This window comes from Vombatus ursinus, unplaced genomic scaffold (genome assembly GCF_900497805.2).
Source record: "Vombatus ursinus unplaced genomic scaffold, bare-nosed wombat genome assembly UNPS02006874.1, whole genome shotgun sequence".
NCBI classification, from domain to species: domain Eukaryota; kingdom Metazoa; phylum Chordata; class Mammalia; order Diprotodontia; family Vombatidae; genus Vombatus; species Vombatus ursinus.
Window position 1 is genome coordinate 8,021,686 of NW_020946652.1, and position 22,180 is coordinate 8,043,865.

Here is a 22,180-nt window from a genome sequence, read left to right on the forward strand (position 1 = left end):
CCAGACACCCCCCATACCCTCCCCCCCCACACACGCCCCACACATACACATACCCCACACCAGACACACACACACACACACACACACACACACACACACTGGCCCCCACAATCACACCAAGGAACACGGCCGCGCCACCCTGCAGGGATCACTCCAAGTGGCTGAGCTCATCCCTGCCCTCCACACGGGCCTCAATCATCTCCTCAAAGGAACCCTGGGACCCTGGGAAGGAAGGGGCCACCCCTCGGGCTTTTCTGCCTGAGCTCAGAAAGCCCCAGGCACTGGTTCTCAGACACCCTGGCTGGTTCCGTCTCAGAAGGGCAAAGGCAAAATCGACCTCGTGCCTACGAGAAAACCAGCTGGGGAGGGTCCTTTCTTTCTTCAAAGATCAAGACAAGTAAGGAAGGAAGAAAAAGCCTGAGCACAACCAGATGTGCCTGGGCAGCGGGGAGGGGGAGGGGAGGCCACAGCGGCCTGGGCAACATGAGGGACACAGAGAGCGGTTTGGTGGCTGGGGGAGGGGAAGGTGGCCTCTGGGTCACGGGGCCAACGGGCGGGACAGAGGAGACAGAGCTCCACCCAAACAAGCACTGCCCCTCGGCTCCCCTGTCAGTCTGTGAGGAGCCAAGGACGAGGGCATCCACCCTGCTGGGCCCGGTCACACGGCAGAATGAGGCCAAGACGCTCGGAGGTGCAGCCTCTGCCAAAGGAGAGGGAGTCAGAAAGCCAGAAACAGCGCAAGAAGGACAAGATGGAAATCACCAGAGAGCTCAGGAGGGAGCCGGGAAGCGCCCGCCGGCAGCCTGATCTCCAGGACTGTGTGGGCAGAGGGCGCCTAGGTGGTCGACACCCCACAGAAGAAAACTACGTCAGGGAGCAAGAAAGAAGGTGACCCTGAACGACCCGGCGAGGAACGAGGCCGCGTGTGGCAAAGGGGGACAACGTGGCCATGCATCCGGGGCAGACCAGAGGCTGGGTAATCAGGATCTCCACGGCGGGCTAGGGGCCTGAACCTCAGCAGCTGGGGCCAAGGCTCACGCACTAGCAAAGAGGCCCTTGAAGGGAGGGAGGCCAGGCCCCAGAGGACCCCAGGGAAGGCTCCGGGGCAGGCACAGGAGAGACCTGATGGCTTGGACAAAGAACTTAGTACTGGGTTGGTCCAGCCCCCCCACCCCCACCCCCAGCCCTGGCCCCCCGCCAAGCCTCGCCCCCAGGGACGGGCTGGGCCGCGAAGCCTCATCCCAAGCTCTGCTCTTTCCCCAGCGCCCACAGGCTTCTGTGGAGCCTGAGGCCCTATCCACTCACCATCATGGCAAACAGATGGCGGCGCCGGGCACGGCCATCGGGAAAAAAGACAGCGGCGCCCTGGAGAAGCGTATTCCTCACCTCCGCCTGGAGCCTTCTCACCGGCCAAGAGTCGTCACCGGCCTGGTCCACCACTGACAAAAACCAAGGGGGGAGGTGTGACCAGCCACCGACAGAGAGCTGCTTTGGCGCTGAGCAATCTACAGGGACCCCGCCAGCCCGAGGGATGACGCTGTGGGGTGAAGGCGCTGAGGCAGCGGTCCTCGGGCCTCGGAGAAGATCTGGTGACGCTTTGGGGTGCCAGGACCAGGACCGCTGGGATCAGCCCCGAAGACGAAGCAATGTCCGTCCTGGGCCACGGAGCTCTGGCCGGTCTGTCAAGGCCCCAAAGGTCAAGGACCCAGCCCCCCCCGCACTACCTTGGCACAGGTGCATGTACAGCTCCTCCGGTGCAGCCCGCGCGCTGCAGCTGCTCTGAGTGGCGGTGCTGGGTTGGGGATCTGCCGAGAGCTCAGGCAAACAGCTCTGGAGCAGCTGCAGCAGCATGATGCGTGCCAGGACGCACTCTTCTCTCGGACTAGGGAGAAGGAAAGGAGGTCAGAGGGCCCAGGGCCCGAGCCCGGCAGGGGCAGTGAGGTCCCAGAGTGGAGAAGGGGAGGCCAGAAGCCTACCCTGCCTCACCTGGCCTCCAGCTTGCTGTAAAAGTCCCAGACGAGCCGCAGGCTGAGGCCAGCCGTGTCCAGCAGCGGTTTGCGCTTGAATCCGCTCTCCCTCTGTCGCGCCTTGCGTTTTGAGAAAAGAGGTATGGTTGAAACAGGGACTGAAACGGAATGCGACCTCACCGCGAAAGAAGTGAATGATGCCAACCTTCCTCCTCCCCTGCCCCGGCCTGGCCTAGCCCGGCCCTCCCGGGCAGGGAGGCCTCCATCCCCCAGCCCCGAGCACGGCCCCGCTCACTCCTGGCGCCATACCAGGTCCCGGGACAGCTGCTGGACAAAGGCGAGTGTCTTCAGGAGCAGGGTCATGCCGCAGATGCGGTTGGCTTCAGGGTCACAGGCGGCGCAGTCCGTGCTCGGGCCGAGCTCCACGCCGGCAGGGCGCAGGTAGCCGTACACACTCAGGCCCTGGACGCCCAGGCGCTCAGCCGTAGCTTGCCGCGTACATAAGAACTTGACCATCAAATACTAGAACCGAGGAGGAAACGACTTGGAGTGAGGCCTGACGACACCTCACAAGCACTCGTGAGATCCGGGGGGGCCTTTGAGGCTCCCCCCACCGCACAAACGCTAACGTTACCAAGGGGGGGACAGGCTCACGCCCCCAGAAGGAAGGGGCTTGGGCCCTCAGAGAGCATCCGAGCCCGGCCCCGGGCTCCCGTGGGTCTGCCACCCCGGGGGGGTCTTGGCCGAGGCCAGCCCCGCTCCTCGCAGCCTCAGCCTGCCACCACACCGCCCAGCGAGGAGGCCCTGGGGGACCGCCCCAACCCTGCTCAGTGGGGACAAGCCTGGATGAGCCCGGCTTCAAAGGAAAGCCCTCCGACCCCTGCAAAAGCCCAGGCTGGGCCTCCCTGCAACTCCCCAATGCTCTGCCCGGGGCGCGCGGCCGCGTGCGGGCCTGACCTTGGCCACCCGGCACTGTTGCACCTTCACATCCACTTCGTCCCAGTCCTCCTCGGCTTCGAACCAGCCGGCCGGCTCATCCTCCCCGAGATCTGCAGGGGAGCCACCCGCCCTGCGAAAGCCACAGAAACCATCAGACCCTGCCCTATCTCCTCTAGGCCAAAGGCAGAGGAGCCACCGGGCCCGAGACCGGTCGCCTGTGGACCCCATTCTGAGGGGCTGCTCAGGAACGAGGCTGAGCCGCGGGCCAGGACCAGGGAGGGGCCGAGATGCACGTCAGGAGAAAGCCGAGCTGGAAGGGTCCTCCCGGTGGGCAAGGGTGGCATTCGAGGCTTCATCCCCTGTCAGTGGGACTGGGGGGGCAGGGGGTGCCGCAGCTTCGAGCGCAATCAGGGTGCTGTCTCAGCAGTGTCTGCATTCCACTGATGCGCACCCTGGTACACCGACAGGCGCCTCCACCACCAGGAAAGGGCAGAAAGCACCTGCCTCGCCCCGCCTCAAAAAAGAGAGGCACAAAGCTCCACATCAGAAACAAAAAGAAGGGAGTTGTGAAAAGGACAGCACTAACTCCAAGCAACCCCCTGAAAAAGGCAGCTTCGGACGAGCGGACACTCATGCCAGCCAGGTCACAAGGAGATCCCCCCAGGTGGCCGACGGTGAGAGATGCAGGGGCCTATACTGGGCCCCGGAGAGAAGGCCGAGGGCTGGGGTCAGGAAGGTCTGGGTACAAACCCTGCCACGGACCCTGACGGGCTGTGTGGCCCAGCCCTGCTCAGTCTCAGTTTCCTCATCTGTAAAATGGGAGTCCTGGTAGCACGCTTACTCTAGGTGGTTGTGGGGATCCAGAGGGATATCAAAGGGAGCAGGACAGAAAAGCCAGCTACGGTTATGGCCAAAATCTTCTGGACGAAGAGGATGGAGCCTTTGAGCACCGGGCTCTGAAGTGGCAAAGGATGGACAAAGTGGCAGGAGGAAACGCCCCCCACCAGGGAGAGTGGAGCCCCTGAGGGGCCAAGGACACACCAACAAGCACAGAGGAGAGCTGTCGCCGTGGACACGGGGACTTCGTGGGGGGACCCTCATGGGCGGCTCTAAGGCATCGGTCAGTAACGTTCTGGTGCCAGGAGCCAGAAAAAAGGGCCGAAGCCTCCCCTGGCCTGCGGAGCTCCTAGCCTGTGTCAGGGAGCTTAGAGAAGGACAGTGACCACTGGAAGGCGGCAGCGAGAACTGCAAGGGAGGGCCCCAGTAAAGGGAGTCACAGTCCTTCTCCTGGGACAAGAAGGCGGAAGGAGGAGAGATGGGGAGGACGCCAGGCAGGTGCCTGGAGCTGAGCCGCTACCCGCGCTGCGTCTGTGCCACTATGGTGAGGGCCACGTAAGAACAGACGAAAGCCCTTCCCAGCAGGCACGACCTCCTTCACGATGGCAGGCCCCATGGGTACCTCACATCCTCTCCATTTTACAGACACATCCCCGAGATAACGGGGTCTGCTGGATCCAAGCCTGGGGCTCTCATGGAACCCCTGCAGGATGGTGCGGAAGGGCCGAGGCCCACAGCCCAGCTCCGCCGCCGGATCGTCTTGGGCCACACTCAGCAGCTTCTCAGGGACAAGGAGGCCCGGACCAGAAAGGGCAGAGGTCCCAAAGGGAATTCTTAAAAACCCAGCACAGCCATCAAGCTGGGAAAGCGCGGCTCGAGAAGACCTCCCCAGCCGCTACCCTTCACACAGAGAAGGCACCCCTCCCCAAGTAACGGTCTGGATCGATCAGAGCTGCCACGATGTTGACAGTTTCCTTACCTGCTTTTTAAAAACTGCCGGAACTCCTGGAGCTTCCATGTGTCATACTTCTCGAACCTTTTAAAGTGCTCCTCGGCATGGAACTTTTCCAAGGAAGAATTGTAAGTAAACACCAGGCCACACTGGGCCCCGATGTCCCCTCGGCGCACCTGGGAAGTGCACAGAGATCCTGCTCCAAAGGGGCTCCTTCTCAAAGCCCCCAGAAGCTACAACAGAACTGGGACCGTCCACACCGGTCTGACCCTCCCACCAGCTTCCTTCAATCAGAAGACACGCGCGAGACACTGAAAAGCCACGGCAGTGGCTGCTTCTGCGGGTCTGGGAAGCAGCCACAGGGCAGCCGGGCACTCTGTGGAGCCTGACCTCAAGGTACTTAGACCGTGTGCCAAGAATGGCACGTCTGATCTATCTAACCCTACAGAAAATAGGGGGAAGGGGACGAGAGAGCAGGGGGATGACAGAGGGGAGGGCAGACTGGGGGAGGGGATAATCAGAAACAACCACTTCTGAGGAGGGACAGGGTCAAAAGGGAGAATCGAATAAACAGGGGGCAGGACAGGATGAAGAGAAACACACCTAGCTTTTCACAACATGACTACTATGGAAGCGTTCTGCACATCTACACATCTATAACCTGTATCGAGTTGCCTGCCGTCTCAATGAGGGCGGGTGGGGAGAAGGGAAGGGAGAAAATTTGGAACCCAAAGTTTTAAAAACAAAAGTTTAAAAAAAAAAAAAAAGAATGACACGTCTGCAGGCCACCAGGCCGGCCAGGGAGCATGGGGCCTGATCTCCAGGTCCTTCCTAGCGGGCTGACCCTGGGTCAGTCATCATGACCTCTGTCTGCCTCAGTTTCCTCATCTGCATGAAGTAGGGCCCGCCGCCCAAGGTGGCTGTGAGGATTCAACGAGCTGGTGTTTTTAAAGCGCTCCGTAAATACACGCCACCTACGAGGACGATGGCCATCGTGTCCTCTGTGCCTGGAGCGGACCCCCGCCTCCCCAGGCCGAGGAAAGCCCCAGGAGGAACTGCTCGAGACCCAGACCCCTCCCCCCCACCACCATGATGTCCCCAAAGAGAGCCATGCTCACAGAAGAAACTTGGGGCCCCTGAGGGACTAGCTAGAGATGCGGCCAGCCTCCCCTCTGACCACAAGACAGGGAGGTCGCGAGACTCCCCTTCCCAAGGTCAGAACACAGGGACAGGCTCGTCTCCCGGCCTCAACAACAAACTCCCGTGCGCAGTGACCGCCGGCCGAAGCTCCTTGGGAAAGCGCGTGGGCCTGTGGCGGAGGCCACGGCCCCTGCTTCTCAGGACCCCTCCGAGAGAGCCAGGAGCCCGCGGGGGCCAAGGCCGCCGACCCGGTGACAGCCGGCGCTACCCAAGGGAGGCCTGAGCCTGAGCAGGGGCTGCGGAAGCCAGCTCATTTCCAAAATTCAATTGAGACGCCCCCCGCGGCAGAGGCGGATCCCCGGCAGAAACTACCTTGATCCTCAGCTGCGTGACCTGGAAGGCCGCCTCCGTGCCCGTGGAGAAAATGACACTTGCCCTGGTCTTGCCCGTCTCGGTGAGAAAACCTGACGAGAAAATCCAGGTGAGCTCTCAGCGCCAAGAGCAGCTCTGAGCCAGAGGCCACCGGGCAGCGTCTGCCTCGCACCCACTGCCCGTCCCCACCCCTGCCCCAGGGCACAGCTCTCTGCCATGGGAGGAAGCCGCCGCCACCGAGCTCAAGCAGCAACATGCCGGGCAGAGCCCCCGGCCCCACTCCTGGGGCCCAGCGGGACGGCTCTGGAGCCCGCTCCCCGGGACGGCAGCGCAATCTGCCCCAGCTTCCAGCTGAGCCCCGTCTTCTCCGGATCACCCATCCTGACTGCGAGGCCGCTGCCTTCACTCCCGAGCCGGGTGGGGGGCGGACAGAAGGAGGGGTAAGGTCAGTGGCAAGGGCCCAGCACGCAGCCTCAGGCGCTGGTCCATCGGGACCTCAGGCTCCTCTTTCCGTTATCAATGGCGCTGGCGGGATTCGATGGTCCAGCGCTCACATTCGGGGCCGAGGGCTCTTTTGATGGTGACAAACGACAAAGAACGAAGCTGCTCCCGAAGATACATCTACGATAAGTTCTTTGAACGTCAGCTGGCCAAAGGCCAGGCGACCTTCCTCCGCGGAGCTTCCGAAGACTCGGCCAGAGCCACGCCCGGCCCCAGGCCAGCCTTCCAATACACATAGCTCTGCTCTGGACCCCGCCAGAGGGGCTGGGCCTCAGGAAGGCAGAGGTTGTGGCTCCAGCTCCTCCTCAGGCCTCGACCCTCCCGGAGAAACGGTACCAGCGCCTTTGACGACCCGGCACCCAAAGGGCCACAGGCCTCCTCATCCGGTGGATTCTCTCCAACCGGACCAGACGTCAATCGCTCCGCCGGCGCCACGGACCAGATTCCGAGGAGCAGGCGAGGCGTCAAGAAAGGAGGCTTCTGGTCTGGGTTTTTCTGACATCAGAAGCCGCGTGCCCTTTGACTTAAGACACGTGCTGAAAATCCGAGGGAGTCTGCTTCGAAGTGCTTTGTCAGTAAGTTCCCAGACGTGCAGACGGATCTCCTGATAACGCCTCGCGTGGCCTGAGTCCGTGAGGGGTCAGCGACGTCCCTCACTCACGTCACCTCAGGAGTGAGTTTGAAAAATGGATGAAAAGGGATCCCGCAGACCTCGGCCCCGGGGGAAGTCGGCCCCCAGGCAGCAAATGCAGGGAACTGGTGCCTCAGAGTCACGCCGGAGGCCGACACCCTCTGGGCCTCAGGAGAGAGGGGCAGGGGCTCGAGGCGGAGCTACCCGGAGCAAGGCCGGCGGATGGAATCGAGAGACCGTCGCGTCCGGCCCATCAACCGAAGGGAGAGCCGGACAAGGTTGCCAGACCCCAGCCTCTGTGGACCCCCGTGGTGACTCCAGGTAGGCTCGAGAGCCCCATCTCACTTCAGAGATGAGAAGGACAAGGAGAGCTGTCCCAGCAGGTGAGGGGTGGGTCAGTCAGGCCTCATTTCTGGGGTGGAGTGGCCTGGAGGGCCTCCTGGACCCCCGCTGATTCTTCAACTCGGTCATCTTGCAAAGGGGGCAAAAGAGGCCTCGAGGAGGACGTGAGGTGGCACTTGAGGGCACAGAATGGGGAGCCGCGGGGGCCTCCTGATAGGGCGCTGCCCCCCCAGCGCCTGCCAGAACACCTCTGGCTCATCCCAGCGTCAGCCCCACGCAGTTTCCAGGGGCTCTGATGGCGCCCGGCACGCCTTCACTACTCACCGTCTCCGGTCCATGGCTCAGCCAGCAGGTTTTCCGGGCCCGACCTCTCTTCTTTCCCTTTGACGTCGCACGCCTGAAGAACGGGCCGCAGGATCCTGCCTGGCAAGCAAAGAGGGTCCGGTCACATCCACCAGCCAAGAGGGGAAGGGCATGGCGTGCCAACAACCACAACCCCATCGAAACATAGGAGCCCGACCACAACGAAGCCGGACACTCCGCGGACCCTGGCGGCGGCCCAGGAAGGAAGGCCGCGGGGCCGTGACCATTGATGCCTGGGCGTTACCGTTATGCCCGCTGTGGTGAAGAGGACGTGCTCCAGGACGACGGCTCACGACCTCCCAGGGAGGCTCGCAGGAAGGGGCAGTGCCGAAGGCGCAGCCGCCTCCGCCCAGGACAGGTGAGGCGGCTGGGCATGGCCCCCCGTCTGGGACTCCCCCGAAAGACCAGCCCCGTTCTCGGAGGGTTCGACTGACCTTCACGGAAGGGCCACCTTCCACGAGGCCCACGAGGCCCCTGCCCAGAGCCAGCCACGCTGGGGGGACCGTCACCTCCCAGAAGGCGAGCTCCCAGGGAAAGTCGAGTAACGCCCTGCGGCAGCATTTACCATATTTATAAAGCAGAGTCCGTCGAACGGTGGCCATTGAAGAAATCAGGGCCGAGGCCTGGTAGGTGGCGTCCAAGCGGTCAGCGACGGCGCACAGAGAGTTGAGCACTTTGGCGATACTCCCTCTGGCCAGAGCGAAGGCCAGCAGAGTCAACTCCACCTCTGGGTTAGCCAGGCAACTGCAAACCAAGAGCAAAGGGGTCAGGGCTCCACCGTCTAGACGCGGACTGGAGAAAAGCAGGAGCGTCACTCACGGCTCGGGGCCGGGGCGCAGAAGATGACAGAGGGGGCCGCCACGGCCTGCAGTGAACCTGGTGATACTGTCACGACCCTAGGCCCACTCCCAGGGGAAACCCACAACCCCCAGGGTGAACTCCTCAAGTCCACTAAGCGCTTCCACCCAAGACTGAATGTCACGTTAACTGAAGCCCACCGAGGCTTCCCCTCCACCGTCCTGGGGACCTGACACAAAAGTCAGTGCGGAAAGGGGAGGAGAGTGGACCGTGCTGGGAAGAGCTTGCCGGGAGTGAGCGAGGCTGAGCTCCCCGCTGCCTCAGGAAGGCGAGAGGGTCAGGCAGGAGAAAAGCAGTGTGGCCAGAGATGCAGGGCGGGGCCCCTACGCCCCCAAGTGGCAGGGCCCCTAATCAGAGGGAAGAGTCGCGGACGTGGCAATCAACCTCACACCCAGGCTGCTACCCCGCGAACCCGAGGACAGAAAGCAGCAGCTCCTGCCAGCAGCAGCCATGGAGAGGTGGGGAAGGCTCCTGGGAGCCCACCCTCATCACTCTGACACGCCAGGCTGGACCAAAAAGGCCCAAGGCCCCACGGGGTGGTCGTCGGGCCTCCCTCTGGGCCAGGGCAGCCCTTTCCACCCTGAGACAGCTTCCTCCCTAGGAGCTGAACCGGTGACACGCCAGGACACGACTCTGGGCTGCACTGAGCCTACGCGGACACATCAGCTGACGCAGTACCCGTCACTGCCCCTCTGAGCAAGAGGAGCCCCCGTGTTTTCCAGCACCGTAAGTTGCAAAAGAAGGTCGAGAAGTGACATCTGGCAGGGGGCGGGACAGGAAGGGGGCACCTACCTTGTTATTCTGACTAGGAAGCCGTCCACCTCGCCCAGGACGCTGGGCGACAGGAAGCTGGACCCGTCGGTCGACGCCGGCGAGAGAGACAGAGGAGGCATGTGCTGCAGGGCTTTCCTAGACGGAGAAGCAAAGCCAGAGACAGCGGGCTGAGGGGGGGGGGGGGGGGGGTCTCACTGCCTGGCTCCCCTCTGTTCACAAGGTTGCTCCCCAAGCTCAGTGCTCTTCATTAGAAAGGCTGCAACGGCGCAGAACAAACAGAACGCTGCCACTGACAGCGCCAGAAACCCAACGACGCTTCAGCCATAACACGTCTCTGGAGAACCAATGGCCTCTGTCCAGAGAATCCCACAACATCTCCTCTGAGACCCTCTTCCTGACCTCCAGACCCCTCTCCCCGCCTCCACACAGCTACCCAACCAGCGATCCCAGCCGGGAGGCACGTCCCCCATGGCACCCCCGCCCTGCTCCTTGCACGGACTCCACACTCTTCACCCTGCTTTGGACTCGCCCCGATGATCCGTGTCCTGCCCAGCTAAATACAGCACTCCTGACGGAGCGAGCTTAGGGCACACGCGTTGGTGAGATCACAAGACGTGCCTCCCTCCACCTCCCCCCCATCACGGACTGGAGGGGACCTCAGAGACCGCCACTAGGCTGAGGGAACGGCTGCCGCCCAGCCCCCAAGGAACAAGCCCTTCCCCTTCCCACAGATGACGTCTTCACGCTCCTCCTGACGTGTGCCGAGCGACGCGGCCTATGGGGCAGACCCCACCGCCGGCCCCAGCACGGAGGGCACTTACTGAGTGTTCTGCAGAATCGTCTGAACAAACACCGGGCTCGTCTCCATGGACGCCGTCACCAGGGACGTCAGCAGGGACCAGTACCAGACGGCAGAAGCGTCCGACACCGAGACGCCTCCTCGGCGGACTCTCTGGAAACCCAGGGCCCTGAGCCCGTGGAGCCTGGTATCGCAGCCGTCACTGAAGCAGCGCTTCACGTTGATCTGGACATCTGCCAAGGACAACAACGTGCCCGGGAGGGCGGTCAACGCTTCCCCTGCGGCGCCCCGGCCTCTACACTCAGCCGAGGCAGGGCCCGGAGCAGCCCGCCGGGGGCTTCTGTTGCCCGAAGGGCCCAGGTGGGACCCCGACACAGTGGAACTCTGCTTTCAAAGCCTCTGGGAAAACGGCTGCTCGGCCCCATCGCCGGCTTCCTACAAAGTCCCCGATCAGTTAACTGAGGACAATCTTCCCCGGAAAGTATTCAGGCAGCTCGAGCACAGCCTTCATGGGCAAACACGCAGCGAGGCCGTGGGCCCCGCTCCTTCCTGGGAGTGGCCACAGTGGTCCCCAAGCGCGTGCGGTGAGGCAGCTAACGGAGGGAGTGCGCTAAGCTAAAGGAGGCTGCTGAGCCTCAGCTCCCCCCACCTCTGCCAAACGGACCAGCGGCTCCTTCCCCGGCGTGCAGGGGCCCAGACCCCCAGACCCCACCGCCCCCGGGCAAGGCCCGAAGGACTCACACGGCTGACTGATGTTGGCGTTCTCCAGCAGCGTCACGTAGCCGGTGACATTACTAGGGATGTGAACGTCTCGGACTTCCTGAAGACTGCCGGCGTTCTTCCCCACCGCCACCGTGACCTGCTGCGGCATGTAGCTCTGGTCACTTGCTGCCACGGCGATGGACAGGTGCCTGAGCACCACATCTGGCTTCATCTTTAAGCTGCGAGGGAGACCTGGGTTGAGTGAGGAAGCTGCCAAGAAGAGGCCGCGGAGAGCGGGCTGCCTTCCCGCCACGCCTTCCGGAAGAGGCGGACGCACAGTCACGCCCTGTGTGCTTTTAAAGCAGGAGGCGGCACCGCTACAGGGCATCAAGACAATCCGTGGCAGTATCGATAACGTCGGTGCGCGTGTCTGTGCATCCTCCAAGGCGAGGGCCAAGTCCCGTCCACAACCCCACTACGTGGGATGCTTCCTGGACCCAGGCTCAAGCTTCTCTCTTAGAAGCAACAGAACCTGGCACAGCCGCCCTTCCTGACATCCCTTGGTAACCGCTTCAGTACCCGCCAGGGAGAAGCACTGCCCGCAGGGGACCCCCCCACTGAGGGAGGTGGCCGGACAAATGTCACACCCTCTCGGTGCCCCCTTATATAGCAGCAGAGGCGAGTCAGCCCCGGGCGACTGACCCACGCGGGATGAGGCCAGGCTCTGGGGCCTACCGACTGCATCAGAGCCATCAGAGCCAGGCCACGGGCAGAAGGGACAGGAAGGCGGCCTGGGCTGCGGCCCTGCCCTGCCCCGGAGCTGGCCGCCAGCGGCGGGCGCAGCAGGGCCCCAAGGTCTAAGGGTCCTCAGCCTCCGACGCCCGACGAGGGGTGCCAGCGCGCCACTCACCGGATCCAGTGGGAGCGGGCGCTGCCATCAGACTGCCAGTAGGAGGACGTCTCCCCGTTGGTCATCTTGTCGATGTCGGCGGAGTTGGACGAGGTCTCGATGACCGTGTAGCACTTGGCGACGGCCTTGAGCTCCTCACACTCCTGGCTGCGGCTCAGCTCCCCCGGGCCCTCTGCGAAGGGAAGGCGACTGGGTCACACGCGCCCCACACAGCCCCAGCAGCCTCCTCCTCCTCCGCGGGGCTCGCGCCGCTGCCGGAACGTTCTGGGCTGCGCACGCAGCTTCTCGTTGCCTCACGCAAGCTGGCGCTCGCCACCCCGCGGCCGACATTCCAGCCGTACCTCCCACGACTCGCCTTCGCAAAACCTAGAGGCGGCTGGGGGCGCCACAGCGCAGAGCGCCAGGCCCGAGTCAGCAAGACCCGCGTTCCAATCCAGCCTCAGCCAACGTCTGGCTGTGCTGACTAGGGGCGAGTCACTGCACCTGTCTGCTTTAGTTTCCTCATCTGTAAAATGGGGTGAGCAGCAGCACCTCCCACCTCCGTTCTGGTCCAGCGGGACTACTGTTCCCAGCCTGCGGCCCCCCCCCCCAATTCTGCTGAGGGCTGTGGGAAACCCCAACCCCACACTGTCAGCCTGCACTCTCGGAGCCAGCCCCAGGCACCTCCTGACTGTGTGACCGGGCTGAGTCACCGCACCTCGGTCTGCACAGGGGGTTAGCTTGGCTCGTCTCTGGCTCCCCTCAACCTGACTCCACGCACCTGTGAGAAGCCCTCGTGGCCTGGTACAGCCTTGCCCGAGTCTGACCTCCCAGCCCTAGGTCGCGTGGAAGCACGAGGGGACCCCCAGACTCCCCTGCTACCCAAGCACCGCTCAAAGAGCCACCAGGGATGCGGCTTCAGACACCTCCCTGCCCATCCCAGGACCGACATGCTCATCGCCTGGCATTAGCCTTAAAAGAGCAGTAGAAATCTCTCTCTCAGAATTAAGCTATTTTGCCAAAATGTTAAAACCTCCCCCTTTCCACAAACAGTAAGAGTGATCTCGCCAAACATCTCCTCAACGGCCACGTCCCACGTGAGGCCATCCGCAGGCCTATTTCCTGCATCTCCTCTGTGACGGCTTCTCCTCTTCTTCCAGGTCACCCGGCAGGCCCCTGGGGGCCTCGCGAGCCTGCGGGCCAAAGTTCGCAGAGAAGCCGCGGGCAGAGCCTCACCCTTGTCTTTCTGCACGAGCTGATCCAGAGACTCTCTGAGCACAGACGACCTCATGGCGCAGATGGTGTGGCAATAATCCAGGAGCGGATACGGAAGTGCCATGCTGGCGACACGCTTCTGGTGGAGAAATCGCAAGATCGTGGAGGAGTAGGCACCCAGGCTCTCCTTGGATTCAGAAAAGATGTCGACGAACCCTACGAGAACAGAGGGACAGTCCTGCAAGGGCCGGGGGCTCCGGGCCTGCCCCCACCCCACACCGAGAAGCTGCCTGAGCCCAGGAGCCCTCCACGGCCCCAGAAGAGCCAAGTTCAAATCGCACCTCAGACACCTTCTTGCTCTGGGACCTGGGAAAGTCACTGGCCTCTTTTCAGGCAGTTTTCTCATCCACAAAGTGGTTTCAATAACCCTCTCATGTTGTCTCCCCCCGTCCCCGGCCCTCAGATTGTTGTGAGATAATCTATGTAATATTGTCAGTTGTTTTCAGTTGTGTCTGACTCTTCGTGACCCCACATGAGTTTTCTTGGCAGAGATACTGGAGCGGTTTGCCACTGCCTTCTCCAGGATCCTCATTTGACAGATGAGGAAACTGAGGCAAACTGGGTGAAGTGGCTTGTCCAGGGTCACACAGCTAGTATGTGTCTGAGGCTGGATTTGAACTCGGGTCTTGCTGACTCCAAGCCCAGTGATCTATCCACTGCACCACTCGGGTGCCTTATGAATGTTCAGAAAGTACTTTCTATGCCTCAAGGTGCTGGAGAAATGTTAGAAATAAACCAAAGAAGCTGATCTTCTCAGAGACCCCTAGGCGGGCTGGGTTCCCTCACTGTCCACCAAGGAGGACAGGAAAGCCTCGGGCAGCTTCTGGAAGCCCGCCCTCATCATCGCGGCTATTCTAAAGGACTATCCTTGGCCTGGATTGGGGATGGGTCAGCCTGGCCACAGGGTCCGCCAGCACCATGTGTTCAAAGGCCACATTCTATAAGCCAGGCCCTTTGGTGTGGGCTGACCACAGCTATGGGAGGGCAGGAGGGAGCAGAGTAACCGCAACTGGACAAACACGCCTCACAGGAGCCCAGAGAGAAGCCCCGGGGAGGACGCAGGAGACCAAGGTCTGCCCCTAAGCAGAGGGGCCTCCATGAGAGGCAGTGGGCTGCCCTCCTCCTCCTCATCAGGGGCCCTGTGGGAAGAGGCCGCCCCTGTGACCAGCCCTTGTGCTCCAACGTGACGTGGCACAGCCCTTCCAGAGGGAGAGAAATCATGCCCCTTCACTTCTCTCCAAGTGAAGTTGCCTTCTCAGGCTCAGCAGGGTTCCCCTACACCGGCCCCAGCCACCACTGACTGTGCCTCACCAGGAGCCAGGGAGCAGGCCTGGAGCTTCCTGGTGACATAGCTCAGCTCCCCGTGAAGGCTGGTGCCCCTGCAGCTCTTCAGGGTCTCCAGCATTTTCTCCACATCCACTGTGCTCTTCCACTCAATGTCAAAATGCGTATAGATCTACCAGACAGAGAAAATCCGGCCGAGTTAGCGGGGCAAACACAAACCTCTTCACAGAGCAAGGGCCAGCGGCTTCCCGCCGCCTCCCTGCACTGAAAGCCCTGGGAGGCCACACCTTGCAACGTCCATCCCCTGATATGCCCTCCTGCAACAGCCCTAGGGCTGCTTACATGACGGCGAGGCAGGAAACAAGCATCTGAAATGAGAGTGGGCTTGGGAAGAGGGGAGGGAGAGAAAGAGGGAGGAGAGAGAGGGAAAAAAGAGGGTGAAAGGAAGAAAAAGAAAGGGGGGAGGAGAGAGAAGAGAGAGGGGAGAGAGAGAAGGGAGGAGAGAGGGAGGAGGGGGAGAAAGAGAAAAAAGAGGGAGAAAGGAAGAAAAAAGGGGGAGGAGAGAGAGACAGAAAGAGGGAGAGAGGGAGGAGGGAGAGAGAGAGAGAGAGAGAGAGAGAGAGAAGAGACAGAGAGACAGAGAGGGAGGGGAGGGGGAAGGGACACAGGAGGAGGGGGAGAGGCAAAGATAAAGAGATGAGGCAAACCCTTCACAGATGCTGGCAGACAGTCAGATACCTGATCTAACAGTCGTGCGAAGTGGGTAAGTGCACTAATAAATCTCGCTATACAGATGAGGACACCGAGGCTCAGAAATTAAGTGACTTGCCCAGGGTCACCAGCTCCTAAGCCTTTGAGAGCAGGATTAGAACTCAGTGCTTCCTGACTCCAGCCCACTCCAGGCAGACATTCCTGCCTTCTCCACTGGCCTCAGGTGACATCCCCCTGCCCGCCCCATCACCTCTCAAGGCCAAAGGCCTCACTTCTGACTTCACACTGATCGAGGGTGTGGGGCTGAGCCTCTCCCTCTTCCCTCTTCTCTGAGCCCTCCCTCAGGTCCCACCTCCTTGCTAAGGCTGTGCCGGCCGCGGGGTCCTGGGGCCCCATCTTCCCTGCCCCTGCCTCTAGGACAACCTGCTCCCACCACCCTCTTGCCTTGGGTGTCTATGATACACATCCAGGGCCCTTGTCATCAGCCTCCCGTCCCTTTCCTGCACTTGAAATACTAAGTGGCCGGAACCCCCGCCTCTCCTTCCAGGCACCCCGTGTCAAGGCTGAGCAGCGTGGCTCAACACAGAAGCCCTCTCCTCCTCTTCTTCCTGCCCTGAGCCACCCCCAAGGCTTTGGTGCCAACAATCGAGCCTCTCAGACCTCCCCCTCCTGGGGAAATGCCCCCCTGTACTTGTCACACAGACCCTTCCTCCCTTCAGAGGGCCCCCCAGTTCTTGTGGTGTTGGGTTTTTTAATGTCATCTCATTTTTATTGACACCACGTTACATTCATTTCCCAATCTCCTCCCCAGCAAGGCATCCCTTTTAACAAGGATTGAGGCGAAAAAGCGAAGCCAGAGAAACTACACACACTCTCCCAGCATTCTGTCCAACTCCCCTGATGAGAGGCAGGGGAGGCTCTGAGCCCTGCCCCAGACACACCCATGCCAGCATCTCCATTCCTTCCCGGGCAGGACCACGAACGAACGTGCTCAGGGAGCTCAGACGGAGCTCAGGTGGAGGGCGCTGGCCGTGGTCCTCCTCACTCCTCAAGCCCAATTCCCAAGGGCTTCCCAGACCCACACAGGAGTCCCGTCTTTGCCCATTTGTTAAGCTCAGTGACTGTCTGCACCGTGAGTGTCCCGGATCTGCATCCATGTTCTCTGCACCACGTGGCCCCGCAGAACGTTCTTACTCTCACACACACGCGCGTCTCAGACCGCGGACCATTTCCCAGCCTGCCTCTCATCCGACCTAGAGCCACTGACTTTGTTCACGCGGAGGCCTTTCGACTTCATAGAACCGAAATGATTTTTACCTTTTGTGCAGCCCTCTCTGGGCATCCTTCACACGTGGGCGTGGGGGGTTACACACATATACAGATGGGTGGGAGGCATTTGCATAGAGAGGGCCCCAGGCATTCTTGGGAAGTCTCCCAGAGGCCAGGACAATGGTGCAAAGGGGAGAGACAGGAAGAGAAGCACCGTTCCCTATGGGGTCGTCGTGGTCGGTCATTTCTGTGTGAATGACTCATACAATCTGCAGGCCCAGCCCCAATCTCTGTGGCCTGAGCCTCAGCCCCCCAGGGTGGCGACTGTTCCCTGGACTTTTTTTAACTTCCCTGCCCTTCAGAAAGGCCTGCCACCACCACCTCATTCATGTTCTTCTTTTTCCACACCCAATCAAGGACACTGGCATCTGGCCTTAGTCTTTTTTTCCTGTAAGGACAGCATGAAAAAGATGGCAAAACCAGATGCCAGAGAAGCGAGAAGAAGTCAAGAGCTCCCCCCAAAACCCCTCCCCACACCAAGTCCTATTGGGGGAATCAAAGGAAAAATCCACAGTGAGTCATTCCCAGCCCGGCCGGCCTACGGACACCAGAACGCACTTGCGTGGCAGAGGCTGGGTGTTGGGGCAAGTCCAAAGAGGGCCACACTGTCCAGGGCGCGGGGACGGGTGCTGTTTCCTGGCCCATGGCTCAGTTGAGGGGGACGGCTCCAGGGTAGACCAAGGAGGGGGCCTGCCTCCAGGGAGGAAGAAGGGAAAGGCTGAGTGGGGCCCTGGAAGAGAAGCCGCTTCAGAAGCTGGCGCATCAGCGTGGCTCGGAGCCCAGAGGCAGAGCAGGATTCGTGGCTCCAATTTCAGTCCGATCCCAGGGCAGGAACACCAGAGCCAAGGGAAGAGCTTCCCAGCTGGCTGGCGGGGATGAGGCCCACTGCATCTGCTCTCGCTCAAACCCAAACACGGGGCAGGAACTTGCAGAGCTCGGGCTCGGCTAGGGGTCCGTGACCAGACTTTGCCCTGGACTGGGCCGCCAGGGGAAGACTTGAAAGCTTGCGGGGGCCCAGGACCCGCTATCCCTGAGAAGACTCAACACCCGCAGAAAGCAGCAACAGGACCACGCCCACTATCTCCCGGAAGCGCACAGAAGGCAGCCCCAACAACAACAGCGATGTCATCATCAATCACCACCGCTACTGTGCGACGACATGTGCGCTATCAGTGTGCCCACTTTACAGTGGAGGAAACTAAGGCAAATGCCCAGGGTCACACAGCTAGGAAGTGCTTGGGGCAGGATTTGAACTTAAGACCTCCTGACTTCAGCTCTAGGGCTCTATTCAGGAAGTAGGCTGGAAGAATCCCACCACGAAAAGCTATTGTGGCGACAGGGACCCTCAAGATAGAGAGTCAGAGGAAGAGAATGACTCCAAAACATCTGCAAGTAAGAGCTCAAAGAAAAACAAAGTTTGGGCACAAATTCAACTAGAATTCCTGAAAGAGACGAGGTAAAAGTGTGGTTTTAAAATGCTTTTATAAGTGAAACGAAAGCACTAGAGGAAAAAAAGTGAAAAGGAGTGAGAACCGGGGAAGGAAAAAGCAGAGAGGGAGCGAGCGTCTTGGCGCAACAGGCACGAGATCTCGTCCAAGCAACAAACTCCCTGAAATTTTGAACGGACTGGGAAGAAGGCAGTGACTGGGAGACAGCGAGAAATACTTAAACAAAGGCAAAAGGCTGAAAAAAGAGAAGGAAATTCAAGACTCGTAATCATTGGACCACCTGAAGCCCTGACCGAGACAAGAGCCCAGAACGTCCTATTTCAAGAAGTGAAAACTGCCCTGATCTCTCCGAACCAGAGGGCAAAGCGGAGATGGAAAGAACCCCCCAGTGAAGAGCCTCGGACGAACTCTGAGCCAAAGCCCAGAGCTCCCCGTCAGCAGCCAGAGGGCGACGGTTTGAGCCCGGGGGCGCCAGGCAGGGATCCCACACAGCGCAGCAGCCACGAGGGCCGGGAACGCGGCTTGGCCTCCCGGAGGCAAAGGATGCTGTGCGAGAGCCCAGAACGGCACACCCAGAAGCGCCCAGCACCGCGCGAAGACCTGCTAGCGTCCCTGACGAAAAGGGCCCAGCTGGGGAGAAATGTGAAGTTCAAACGAGAGAAAAGAGAATCGCCAGAAGGCAAAGAGAAGCGAGCAGCCCTAAGGGACCAGATTAGAACAACCTTCTTCCACCACTCTGGGGCGGCGACCCCCTGTGCCCGTTGGAGCCCCGTTATCACCAGGGAGTCCGCCTGGACAAGGCCCGGCGGGGCTTCTGTCATACACTGCAGGGCTGGGGGCGGGTGCAGAAAGGAGGGTCAACAGGAAAGCAGAGAGGCGGGGGAGGCCCCTGCCTGGGTGGAGAACGAGGAGTCTGCTCTGCCCCGGAATGTCGGGGAGCCGGCCATGGAGTCTTCCCTCCAAGAGCAAGCCTGACTCCGGTCACAAAGACGGGGTGACTGCTTCATTTGTCTGAGGGATGGCGTCTGGTATCCAGGCCTTGGCTCCCTCTGTGGTCGGGATGCTATCTGGGGTTGCCTGATGTTTTGAGAAGAACCCCAAATCTCCGTTCCCTGCTGAGCCCGACAGCTCGGGCGCGATGCTTCACGAGTGCCTGCCTTTTTGTGTTCCCCCAATGCTCAGTGAACACCGCTGACTGTCCTCTGGTCCTTCCCTGAGCCTGAGGGTGGCTCATTTCTGCTGACAAATTAAAATTCCACTTTCACCTTATTTCCTCTTCGGACTTGCCAGTTAAATCCCGTTCCAAGAGCAAACAGGCTCTCCCTCCTCCTCCGGCCTCCTCTACTGATAAGAAGGCCAGAACTGGTCAGACTTTGGCCTAAGACAGAAAGCCAGATCACCAGGAATGAGGAACCACTCCGGGACACACCCTCACGCCAGTCCGGAGAAGTAAGAGAAGGCACAAGCTTCCTCACCAAACTGCAGGGACCGAAAGCGCCCCCGGTCCAGAGGGCTCCCGTCGGGCCTCGGCAGGTCGGACCAGAGCCACCGGAGGAGCTACGTCCCCTGCCTCACCCACCTCCCCGTCCCCAGCCAGAGCCACGATCCAGGAGAAATCCAAGCGGGACTGTCCGTTCTAGAGCGGGGCTGTCAACGCCTGGCCATTCTCCCTTCAAGCATCTCCCCCAAGGCGGCCCAGCCCCGGCCCTAGAGAGTCCCTGTTCTAGCCGCATTTTTTAAAACCTGCACAGCCCAGTCAACTGCCCCATGACAGCTGGGCGCCTTCCTTTCCATCCTCTTCCCAGCTGGGCCCCAGGTTCCCTTTCTCCTCACGAGCTCCTTGACAGCAAGGACTGAGAGATCTCCTGTCCCTGCACATATGTGTAGCCTCGAGGCGCTCTAGTTCTCCTCAGTGCACGGGGACCCTCCCAGAGCAGACGCTTAATATATACACATGGATTTCTAACCAACCAACCAACGTTAATGAGTCTCATGGACTTAGAGCTGGGTTGACCAAGTGCCTTCATTTCCAACAGCTTCTCCTTAATCTTCTGTCAAATGAGGGCCTCCAGACCTAGGGCCCTGTGCCAGGGCCCACCCACTACCCCCACGCCATCCTCCAGCCTCGGACGCCATGCCCAGGCCACCTTTGGGCCACTTTGGAACGAGACAGAGGGACGGGTGTGAGGCCTCCTCGGGCTCCCCACCCTTCCTCCACTCTGGTTTCCTTGTTTACACCTCGCCTTCTGGCTCTGGACCTTTCTCTCAGCATATTCCTCCTAAATAACAGCTCAGCGCCCTGGCTTCCCACCTGTCCTGCCCCTTCTCAGGCTCCATCCCTCCACAGCGCCCACTCCTGGCCCCCTCTTCTCTGCGGTGTCTCCTAACCCAGGAGCTCAATGACCACAAGGCGCCCCAAAGATGTCACCCCGTCCCTCTCCTCTCCCAGGCTCTCGACTAGCCCCGAACCCTGCTCCCCCCCTCCCCACCTTCTCGGCCCACTGCCTCCGGCTACCTCTCCAACACTGCTCGGGGGACTTTTCTTCCCATTCAGGTACAAACCAAACAACAACTCCAATTCAAGGCTTCATCACTTCCCAACTAGATGCTATGTATTCCTGCCTGTAGTCTTTCTCCCCAGCTAGAAGGCCCGAGTTCAAATTCAGCCTCAGACACTTAGTGAGCTCCTGGGCAAGTCACTAAATGGGGATCCCAAAGAGCGCCTACTTCCCAGGGTCGTTACGAGCATCAAACGAGGCAATGTTTGCAAAGCACTTAGCACGGTGCCTGGCACACTATATAAAGGCCTGGTCCCTTCCCTGCCTTCCTCCATAAACGCCAAGATCACCTTCCTAAGGCACGGGCCTGCTGGGATAGAACATAAACTCCTCCGGGGGAGATTTAAAGCCCCCCACCCCCATCTAGCCGCAGGCTTCCAGGGGAGGTGGGGCCGCAAGCCCTAACTCAGGAGGCCACAAGCATGCCCACTTTTCTGCTCACCTCCTTAAGCTCTGCTGCTCTCACCCATTCGAAGCCTTTCCTGACTACTCCAGGGACCTGTGCTCGGCCCCAGGGGGCTTACCTAGCATCTTTATTAACAACCCGAATACGGAGCCGGCCACCAAAAGAGAGACAAGGAGCTAACCTGCAGCATCGAAATCAGGATCGAAAATGACCCCAACCGGCTCGTTTTAATAAGACGACATTCGGTAGAACAAATCCAACAGTCTGCGTTCAGGGCCAAAAAACTCAACTTCACAAGTTTAGGGGGGAAGGGAGACGGTGATTTGTGTGGGGAAAAAAGCCTGGAGACCTTTTGGGGAGCACGGGTCACGTCAACCCCGAGCGATCCATCAGTCGGGCTGACGGATCAGCATCTGTGGCGCACGTGCCGTGTGCCAGGCCGCGCCCCGGGCCGATGGAGAGCTCGGTCCGGTTTGCCTCCAACAGAAGCCAAGCTCCGTGCGCAGACGCTCAGCGGGTCGCTGTCCTCGCAAAGGTGGGCCCAACACGGATTTAGGTTCGGCGCCTGCTCGGGTCTGGCAGCCAAGGGGCCCAGGCTGACCAAAACGATCGGAGAGCCGGGACGGAAGTGGGGGGGCTCCCTCGGGGCTCCCCACCTCACCAGCGCGCTGCGATCAACGCTCGGTCACGGGGACGCCGTGCGAGCCGAGCGACGGCGGGGCCCGGGGGGCAGGGGGGGACGGCGGGGAGGGCCGCGGGCATCGCGGGCTGCCAGCCCTGCCCGGCGCGAGGACTCCGGGCTCCGGGCTCCGGGCCCCGGGCCCCGACACCGTCAGACGGGGCACCGGCACTGACGTCACCACCCCCGCGCCCCTCACCTCCTCGCCGGCCCCCAGCTCCTCCAGCGCCTCGCACAGCTGGTCCAGGCTGACCATGACCTCGCCGCGGGCCCAGCGCTCCTCCAGCCAGCGCAGCAGCACCGGCCGGTCCGAGCCGTCGGGCGGCTCCGCGCCGGGGGCGGCGCCGGGCCCCAGGCGGGCCGCCTGCCGCAGGGCGCCGGGCTCCAGCAGCGTCGCGGCCCCGGGCAGGCCGCCGGCCGAGGG

The 22,180-nt window shown here is 61.1% G+C and overlaps 1 protein-coding gene across 1 annotated transcript in view; it reads right to left on the reverse strand.

The window, feature by feature from the left end:
- Window positions 1-22,180, reverse strand: part of ZZEF1 (zinc finger ZZ-type and EF-hand domain containing 1) — a gene marked incomplete at its 5' end in the record, with an annotated part of 66,436 nt that extends 44,256 nt beyond the window's left edge. The window contains 16 exons of the mRNA XM_027848864.1: window positions 1,306-1,439; window positions 1,725-1,882; window positions 1,987-2,087; window positions 2,277-2,489; window positions 2,925-3,036; window positions 4,723-4,871; window positions 6,208-6,299; window positions 8,006-8,104; window positions 8,610-8,788; window positions 9,695-9,811; window positions 10,498-10,708; window positions 11,217-11,416; window positions 12,088-12,259; window positions 13,303-13,497; window positions 14,653-14,797; window positions 21,956-22,180. Of these exons, the coding sequence (XP_027704665.1) occupies window positions 1,306-1,439; window positions 1,725-1,882; window positions 1,987-2,087; window positions 2,277-2,489; window positions 2,925-3,036; window positions 4,723-4,871; window positions 6,208-6,299; window positions 8,006-8,104; window positions 8,610-8,788; window positions 9,695-9,811; window positions 10,498-10,708; window positions 11,217-11,416; window positions 12,088-12,259; window positions 13,303-13,497; window positions 14,653-14,797; window positions 21,956-22,180 (2,502 nt within the window). The remainder of the gene's footprint in view (window positions 1-1,305; window positions 1,440-1,724; window positions 1,883-1,986; window positions 2,088-2,276; window positions 2,490-2,924; window positions 3,037-4,722; window positions 4,872-6,207; window positions 6,300-8,005; window positions 8,105-8,609; window positions 8,789-9,694; window positions 9,812-10,497; window positions 10,709-11,216; window positions 11,417-12,087; window positions 12,260-13,302; window positions 13,498-14,652; window positions 14,798-21,955) is intronic.